The sequence below is a fragment of the Dreissena polymorpha genome, chromosome 15 (genome assembly GCF_020536995.1).
Source record: "Dreissena polymorpha isolate Duluth1 chromosome 15, UMN_Dpol_1.0, whole genome shotgun sequence".
Classification (NCBI taxonomy): Eukaryota; Metazoa; Mollusca; class Bivalvia; order Myida; family Dreissenidae; genus Dreissena; species Dreissena polymorpha.
This window is the reverse complement of record NC_068369.1, coordinates 33,468,355-33,478,590: the sequence shown is the minus strand read 5'-3', so window position 1 is coordinate 33,478,590 and position 10,236 is coordinate 33,468,355. Positions and strand designations below refer to the sequence as shown.

The window sequence follows — 10,236 nt, the reverse complement described above, 5'->3', positions numbered from 1 at the left end:
TCCCATTACAAACCATGGGGCGCCCCGCCCACATTGGCCACGCCCAGCCAATATTATGCTTTAACATAATTTCTTCATTTTATTCGCCAATTGACTTCAAATTTATACTGAACATCCCTTATGACAACACGGTCTATTTCGAGCATCCATGTCCACATTACCCATCCCGGGGCCCCACCAACATAGGCATTGACCACCCAAAATCTCCTTTAAAGACAACATCTATGCGCCGTGGGGTAACTCGTCGACCTCTGCCGTGCCATTTTTTTTGTTATATTAATGTATTCTTCAACAGCTTATTTTAAACAAGCGTCCGATAGTTTACAAACAGGCTTATGGCTACAATGGTATTATGTAGCGACACGTTGAAACCCAAGAAACGTAACCATGTGGGAAACGTTCGTGACAGCAACGGCTGAAGAAATGTAATTTTGATTAAACTAGAAAAAACATGTAAAGATACACTAAACTTATTCGATACGGCCAATAAGAACATAATGGCAATGTAACATTCACCGTGTAATTGGTTGATATGTTATGGCACTTATATGACTGCATATACAATGTATTAAAATGTTTGTTACTGGCGTCGCTTATTCGCAAACGTTGGTGTTAAACCTGATCGACTGTATGCATTAGGCATCATGTTTCGAATATACTAAATTGATAAGTATTCTTGTAATCTGATGAGTGGTTCCAACGTTGTATAGGCTGTTGCTTCGGAAAGATTATTGTATGCATGTTTTCATTTTCCCCAAAACATATTTATGTTAAGAATCCCATTCACTAAATTGGGAATACAATACATATAAATGCTATTTTATTTAACAACAACGTGTCATATTATATCATAATCTTCAGTAAGTGTACATTCATGTGGGCGTATAAATTAAACTAAACAAACACCTTTTTATTAAAAATGTCCTTTGGTGTGCTAATTCTATTAACGAGAAACCGTAAAACACTTCTGAAAACTAAATATGGTCAACTATTTTAAGGAATGTTCGAATGAATGCAAAGACGTTGGAATGTACAGCAATTGCCTTATGATACTAAACTCGATTTCGTTATGCGATATTTATTATCGAAGTTTGTGTACGGTGTATGTATCAAGCCTTGTTTATTTTTTATTTTTTTTTGCTCAATCAAATGAGGCGATTTGATTATTTTGGTAGCGAACATTTAAAACGATTTAAGTCAAGTACGAATTGAGACCATCAAATGTTGTTTCAATAAACAGTATACCGTAGCTATCTCCCTTTACTTCAACAATGTATCGTTGGTGAGATGTTTATCTAGCTTAATGCAAGTAGACCAGTAAGATCTAGATCTGATCATTAACTTACATATAACGATATGTATTACACCGGGTACTTTTTTGTTTATTACTGTGCGTGCTTTATACAAGCCTTGTTTATTTTTTATCTTTTTTTGCTCAATCAAATGAGGCGATTTGATTATTTTGGTAGCGAACATTTAAAACGATTTAAGTCAAGTACGAATTGAGACCATCAAATGTTGTTTCAATAAACAGTATACCGTAGCTATCTCCCTTTACTTCAACAATGTATCGTTGGTGAGATGTTTATCTAGCTTAATGCAAGTAGACCAGTAAGATCTAGATCTGATCATTAACTTACATATAACGATAGGTCTTACACCGGGTACTTTTTTGTTTATTACTGTGCGTGCTTTATACAGGTATCGCAATGGTACCGCTATGTGCAGTCGTATTGATGTTCTAATGTTTTAATTATCAATAGTTATATTTGCTTGTTTGCTGTACATATATACGTTATATACATATATATACGTTTATCTGATTACATTATGGTTATCCGTACAAATTAAAACTAACATGCAACTCAAAATAAAGCTCACGTATTAGTTGCTTTTCGACCACTTTATAATGTACGTACTCTTATGCTAAAATTGGCTGTTTGTTATGTGTTCTTAACACGTAAAACACATGAAAACACACATAAGAACTAGACATATTTTCGTAGGAGACGGATGAACCCAAATCCGCTTTTGTTTTAAAACTACATTAACGTAAACAAACTGATATTAGTATAATACGCATGCGGTAAAGAAAAGCTCAGCTCTTAACTTGGAAACCGGCGTTTTATGTTTGCATTTTCTGTACATTTATCAATAGTTTTAAATGATTCATGATGATACAATACCACAATATCTAAAGATCAATATGAGATAAAGATACAGTGTATCACGATCGACAGGAAACACTTAAGCTCTTAGCAGACCCAACACTAATCTGTTTCAAAACGATACCTGATTAACTTTATTTCAAACTTCTTTTTATATATATATCTTGATTAAACTGCTTAAATATATTATATTGCTATATTTGCAATAATTGTAACACGTGATGCAGGAGGCCAATTACAAACATAAAGACTAGCATGGAGACTGAACATTGTATTGGAGACTCCAAAAAATACATACTAGTACATATGTTATAGTACATTATTTTTCGTACCTGCATAAACTCAAATTCTAGTGTGTGCTGAAAGACATTACATTTACAGTGAAGGAGCATTTGCTTTCTAACAAGTAACCGACATAACACGTTTTTACAGTTCAATATTATCTGATAATTAATTCAAGTAAAACACTGATTACCAGCGTTAAATTCTAGTAAAGTTAGTTAGTGAATTAATTTATATAACATGATGCCACTGTTAGAAACAAGTACACTAATAACGGTGTGTTTTATTAAAGTGTGTATTGGAAGTTACAGTATGTTATACAAATGCTATAAATCATAATATCGATCTGTTATAACGGGATGATTAGTCAATCAGTTACCCTTTAATGCGCGTACATATTGCTGTGTATTCATTAATATTAAATTCAACAGCTTATATTAAGAACAACGCCCAATATTGCACACACATGTGTATGGTTATATTCGCTTTATATAGAGAAATCACGAACCTCAATAGACATAGCCACGTGAGAAACTCTCGTCACATAAAACATTTGGGAACAAACATATGGGAAAACACAGAATAAATGATGTATAGTAAAATATATTCGTGGAATATAACATGGCATCCTCACATAATGCGATACAGTCCATCAGAACACCATTGCTTGCCAGCAAACGTTGGTGTAAAACGAAACGTTTAATATAGTTAATGTCTAATGAAATATTACTCATTGTACCACCGGTTAAAGTTTTATAGTTACATGCGTCATAAAACGTCGTTGATCGGGCTGACTAACATCCTCATTCAGTTCGGTTGAATCTTTATGACCGTAAAGAACGGAAAATAATGTCGCTTTACAAACTTGTCTGTGTTTTTGTCCTGGCTAGCGCAACGGTGAAAGGTAATATATGTTGTTTCATATTTACATTTACGTTCGTATTAAAAGATCTGATTTCTTGAACATACTTAAGCATGGCGTGGCCTAGAGTATCATTTGTGACGATGCGGTGGTTTTGATGAAATGTATAATTATGTCGTAGATAAGTCAATGTTGAGTTCATAATGTTTTATGTTCCTTTATATTTATAAGAACAACTATTCAACCTTTATACCTTCATACTAAGTCCACATGTTTCATCACTCGTTTAAAGTTGTACTTTGTATGAGTATTAACATAAACAAAGTACACTGCAGTTTCACAAACTGGAGATGAATCTTAACAATCACTGCGGGGCCTTAATGGCACTTTACTTATCGACCACTAAATAAATACGGGACCTAGGTAAAAACACTGTTTTTATCACATAGAGTTTGGTTAAGATATTTATTAATTATTATGCCATCTATACATCAGAAATAACCATGCAACATATCAGCTATTCTTTATTTTAATTTCAAGGAGGGAATTTTCTTCATTTGTTCTTTTTAATTTTATGATCGTAATTACCTTTATAGCGAGTGTATGGTAATAACAACAAGTTATATTCTATCACAGGCTCAATAAAGCAGTTTGTTATCTATTTTTTCTTTTTTACCGATATAATCTATTAAGATCCCGCGATTTGTTTATGCTGAACACTTTTCTATTCTCAATAAGTATTTTTTCCGGTGCTAACGGATATGCTGATTTTGTTATAACGATTTAGTGACGATAGATTTAAGAAGAAAATACACTAGTAAATTATATATGTTTACTAAGTGTTTATAAAATCACTACACAGAATAAAAAGAACATTTAATAAATCCTTGTGCACATATATAGAAATATAAGTTAGTTTTGATGTATGCTTTAAATGAAATCAAGAGTGGCTCAGGGCCCTGAGCAAGTGGAAGTTATGGAATGAACAAGGGTGTTATGTAATGAACAAGGGTGGAGCTATTATTGGATCATAAATATAAAGCAACACATGTATATATTGTATATTCTATTATATAATTCAGTAAAATACCTTTAGGTATAGCGGCGTTGTACCAAATAATGGCTATGTTGATGTTGTTGTATATATGTGTTGATTTGTGTGCACTCATTTGCACAAAACGAAACCGACACTGGTAGACTCATAATTTAGATGGAAATATATACAGTGTGAAACGTTTTAATACAGTATTGAACGTGTTTTTTTTAATGAAGTTTTTATGTTAAACGTACGTAAATACATCGCCCCTTGATGTAAAGTCTTTCTTTATATATCACACGTTTTTTATGCAGATTTAATGATCTGTTCACTACACTTATTCTGATTATATTCTAGTATTTGGTACGGATTGTGTAGAGACCAAATTAAACAAGTGCATGTTAAAAAGAAGCAATTTCACTTTATTGGCAGGTATTGTTTATCAGGGTTGTTATGAAGATAATCGTATCAAACGTGTCCTTCCGTATATGCTGGTAAACTCACCAAACAACAACACACCAGCGGATTGTGCACGTCGTTGCAGTGACTACAGATATGCTGGCGTACAGGTCGGGTTTGTCTTATATATGAGCCGTGCTCTGTAAAAAGGGGTTTTAGTACAGTCCTCACAGGCTAATCAGGGACGACACTTTCCGCTTTTATGATATTTTCTGTAAAGAATTTATATTCTTGGCAAAAAAACAGTTCAGGTGGAAAGTTTCGTACCTGATTAGCCTGGAGATATATATATATATATATATATATATATATATATATATATGTGCAGTGAAACAAAATAAGTCAAACTTTCGAGGGTATTATACTAGAACCTTTCTATGCATTCCGCATAACATGTTTACATTTAATATTCTCAAAAGCGTATGCCTTATTGCGAAACTTTTTTTAACATGATGCATTTATTATTGTTGTTCAACACAAATCTAAAACTTGTCCATTGTGTGTACGATCACAAAATGATTAATTCAGTATGTACTTTCCATAACTTGTGCATTTAGTACTGGTCGGAATGTTATTGTGGTAATACGCTGAACGCCACGCTAATGCCGGAATCGGAGTGTAGGCTAAGCTGTCCTGGAGACAAACGCACGAAATGTGGTGGTCATTCGATGATAAGCATCTATACAAATTGGGGTAATTAATATTAATTACATGTATAACCATTTTTATACGTGAAACAAGTTGATGAAGCACATCTGTACGTTTGATATCAAGGTATACAATGTTAAGCGCAATATATTGAAGACAAAACCTATACACGTCATAGGTAACATATTATATTATGTTCAATAGTTAATATTTTTAAGATTTAGTTCAAAAGTCATTTCAGCTTCAATGTTTGCCAGTGCAGAGGATCCATGGTTGTTCTTTGTGAATGGATGTTGAACCATGTGAAAAAGTATTCATCATAAACGTGCTCATAAAGAAATGATCTAAATGCATATAATCGGACACATCACATCCTTATTAATTATATATGTATCATAAGTGCCCACATTTAATTTACTCTTCACAGCATGCGGACCACCCCCTACAATTGCAAACGGAAATGTAACGTTACGCAAGGGTATCAATGTAACATACGGTTCAATCGCTGATATTTTCTGTGGCTCGGGTTTGATCAAAAAAGGAACAATCACTTGCCTTTCAAATACATCATGGGAACAAACGACTTGCGAACAACCAAGTAAGACTCTACACATGTGTGTTACGTTTATATCTGGCATAGTGTTGTACGCATGTTATGAGATTTGAACGACGCATGCGAGTTTCGAAATGCTATGTATGTATTACACTACAACACATATAAATATGTCTAATAATTGAATAATGTTGAACATTTTTGACAATTTGAACATTGGGCGAGTACATTAAATTGCTTCAGAAATTTGATATTCCTTAATTCATCGATTGAACTTTTCCCATGATTTATTCACTATGTTGTACTTTGCTATGATTTACATAACACATTGTTAAGGATGATTCTTGAAAAGCAAACCCTATATTTCACATTTTTCATGTACCGCAATTTTTCGAAGTTTTCGGACACTCTAAGTTTTTGGACACTTAGTTTTTGGAAACTCTCTTTGTTAACAAAAACTGATACTGAATGCGAGAATTAAGTGAACCATACGAATTGCGTTAGTTTACGAAATCGTAATGTGTACCGATTTTAGTATATGATTTCATCCAATATCTTAAATTATGATAATTTGAATTCCTTTTAATGTCGATAAACTATTAAAATATTAAAAGCGAAATGCCCTGTTTAAAACGTGTGTGTGATAAATGGGCTGCAAATGTACAGCGACACATTTGACCATAATAAACAAACGATTGAAGAACAAACACCTTAATCATAATTGCCATAGTTGTTTAAGTCTTATAATATTAAATTCATAATACAGTGTGGCAAATGCTAACCATATGGCAGGTGTCGTTAGACATGAGAATATCCTTCATTAATACAATCGGTATAATATTGTAGTGTCTCCAAAATTTCAGACATTTTAAGTTGGGCGGATGTTTATGTGTCGGACACAAAATATATAGTTTTATTTTTTCAAAAACTTATTGTAATCACGGGAACATTGTTATCATATGTATATATGTCGAATAAAATATGGACTTGAAAACTGTCATTGTATAGATGCTTTCCCATATGATAGTTCAATGGCATACTACATAGCTCAAACGATCCAAATAACAGCCATAGTAATATAGTGTTGTCTTGAATATGCCTTAACTATGTGTTTCAATTTGCAATTAATCGAATAATCCTAACTTAAATTTAAACAACGTTAACTATGCTTGATTATATTATACCTAGCATTAACTGATTTTTGCATTTCCTTAACATGAATATTATCTTATTATAACTGTTTCGTTCATATATGAATAAAGAAATAAACAATCTAGTGTTGTCACTATTATATATGACAAAAAGGTGTTATTGTGTTTACTAAAGTACAAAATAGCAGCCTGTCACTTACTAACCTCTGACCTAAGTTATCAATGTGAAGACTACATCCGCCATGTTATAAAAGGAACCACCAGATACATTATGTCTCTGAAATTGAAATGCCTCTTTTCGATGTGCGTATTCTACTCATTTGTTAATACAGGATCTAATAAAAATCGGGGCCTGTTCGCTGAGAATTATAGCATTAATCATTAATTACAGTAAGCGTAACCAAACAAAAACATAACTCAGCCAGTTAAATGCGAAAGAAGCATGCTTTTAAACATTCAGCGCATTTTTTATGTTTTATAGTTGACATTTTTGGCATTTTGTCAACACAGGTACGTCGAAGCCCTGTAGTTTGTACGTTTCTTTTTACTTAGCAAGAGGAAGAGTTGTCATACATTTTGGGCTTTGATAAATGTTAAAATTAAGTTTAATATGCATGCGTGTGTCGGTTAAAGTGCTGAATATGGACAGACAATCAACTTATATACATGTGTATACGAAGGTTTCAGAAACATCTACCCCGAAATATTCAATAACTTGCTTTTCACTTACAGAAACTGAAACTGTTTCTACCATGAGCACAGTAAGAGTAGTTACAACGAATTCGTCAACCCATGAAGGATCCACTACTGGTAATTATACTACTAAACTTCCTTCCATCTTCTTATGGTTCTTCTCCTGATGGTATTACCTCAGGAAATACAAACCATTCAAGTATTCGCCGGGAAAGTATCCTAGACAGTTTAACGACCGCACATCTCGACGGTTGTACGACAATATATTCCATATAAATCATCCCCTCAGGTAAAAGTGAAATGATAGTACGACAAATGTTAAACATATAGATTGTCCCAATATTGGTCAGATCCTCTAAGCTTGTACTGATATCGGGAAAAACTACGCGCTGAAAACAATACTGTGTTTATATTTATGACTGTGTGCGCAAATCGTTCCACTCCAGTAATGATGCCTTAGACAAATATTATATTTCATACATGTTTAGCCAATTTGCACGAATCTGATGCGAGAACTAATGTATATTTATCGTAACGGAATTTAACAATATTCATAAAGATCAATATCAAGTTTGCATCGGCAAGTAATACTAGTATAGTTGCTAATCTGGGATTGACGTGTATGACAATACATTTGCAGCATCGCTTTTGATTAAGAGAGTTGTGCATGATTGACAAATACAAATGTTAGATACACATATTTACTTTACAGTAATGATTTTATATTAACATTTGTTTCAGCTGTATATGTAGGTATCGGTGTTGCAGTTGGATTAGTGTGCGCAGTCGGAGCAGTGATTGTCATTATTGTACTGCGAAGAAGGTATTGCGTTTAATGTGTAATAAGTTAATGTAATATCCATGTCAAATAGCTTAATCATACATTTAAAATGTCTCTTTATTCGAAATAATTTATAACTGTGCTACACACGTTAATGGTATCACGACAAATATAGCAATACAGATAAAGATTGTTGTTATAACTGGTACTATGAATATTCAAAATGCCGTTCCAAAAATCGTTTAATATCAATATAGTTTTGCTAGAACGTACATGCACTCTTAATTTTGAAGATTAGTTTTATTAATGGTTGCATGTTTTTATATGTTATACATGAATAATGAAACATTTGATGTTATAATTAATTATATGTTCGGATGAAACAATTTCAGAGGTGCATTTGCGTGCAAAAATGGGAAGAATACTGACACAAATGACACTTCTGCCGGCGGATCACACACGTTAGGAATCCGACCACATGACAAAACCTGTGAAAATCAAGTCTATTTCGTGCAATCATTTAAAGGCACTGTCGATCATTATAACTCAGCAGAACCAGCTGAGAGCAATTGTGATGCTGATCATTATTATTCAACCGAGGTCACTGACCAAACATATGAACGTATGCCTGATGGCAACGATGAGTATGACCACACAACGAATACCTTATCATCTGAATCCGATAGCAGGAAACGGGATAATATATACAACAAACCTAAGATAGAACGGCACGGAGCCTATGACCACACAGGAAGACTCGAGAATAACATGACTCGTACAGGCGACGACTACGACACAACTCAGTTTGTGGGCAGGAACGATGATGTCTCGGACTATAATCATGTTGTTAGTACAACCGTTACACGAGGATATGGAAAGAACAATTATGAACAAGGGGGCTATGATTTGTTCCATGGGATAAAGACAAAACTTCCACAATGCGACGATACGGATTATGCTCACGCCAACATTTAGAAAGTCATTGAGTAAAGAAATTATGGAATATTTATTTTTGTATAGATGTAAATTCACGTGTAGGACATCTTTAGTATATTAAAAAAATATATCATTAATATATAAGGTGTAACACCTGCAATATTTAAAGCATGTTCATAGCATCGAACGATTAGTGGAGTGATTGTATTGGTACAATGTTTTGCGCGTGTACTTCAAACATGATTGCATATACGTACATGTTGCAGTAATAACAAATAATTGTACTTAAGCCACACAGTTGCCGTAATTAAGTTCCTTATATTAAGATTGGAGATTCAATTAGCTTGCTTGCTGCATATTGCATTACAAAGATATCTCAGGTAACTGGACACTTTATTTGGAAATGTATCTATGATTTGTTTCTAAACTTGTACAAATAAATTAAAGGTCATGTTCTTAAATTGTTACGTCGAAAATTTAATATAAACGGCCGCCGGTTAAAAATTGTCAAAAGCAAATGTTCGAAAGCTTAAATACCCTTTTTCTTTAAGGTTTGCCTCTTAATTTATGCGATAAATACGTATTTATGAATACAATCGATTATGTTTTCTTTAAAACAAATGAGATTTTATCACTATGCAATGTACATGTATGTGTAAAATAAAAT

At 33.2% G+C, this 10,236-nt stretch overlaps 1 protein-coding gene across 1 annotated transcript; it reads left to right on the top strand.

Annotated features, from left to right (window-relative positions):
• Positions 1 to 3,278: 3,278 nt before the first annotated feature.
• On the top strand, positions 3,279 to 10,136 carry LOC127859847 (uncharacterized). Its single transcript, XM_052397381.1, has 7 exons — positions 3,279 to 3,354; positions 4,781 to 4,917; positions 5,365 to 5,500; positions 5,883 to 6,053; positions 7,892 to 7,969; positions 8,594 to 8,675; positions 9,026 to 10,136. Exons 1-7 carry the CDS (start codon positions 3,300 to 3,302, stop codon positions 9,606 to 9,608), a joined length of 1,242 nt encoding a protein of 413 aa, XP_052253341.1. The 5' UTR covers positions 3,279 to 3,299; the 3' UTR covers positions 9,609 to 10,136.
• Positions 10,137 to 10,236: the final 100 nt, after the last annotated feature.

Excerpts from the sequence above, each read along its gene's own strand:
- LOC127859847 (XM_052397381.1), top strand. The coding sequence starts at position 3,300 with ATGTCGCTTTACAAACTTGTCTGTGTTTTTGTCCTGGCTAGCGCAACG. Across the intron at positions 4,918-5,364 it reads ACAGATATGCTGGCGTACAG|TACTGGTCGGAATGTTATTG; the intron begins GTCGGGTTTGTC and ends TTGTGCATTTAG. Across the intron at positions 5,501-5,882 it reads AAGCATCTATACAAATTGGG|CATGCGGACCACCCCCTACA; the intron begins GTAATTAATATT and ends TACTCTTCACAG.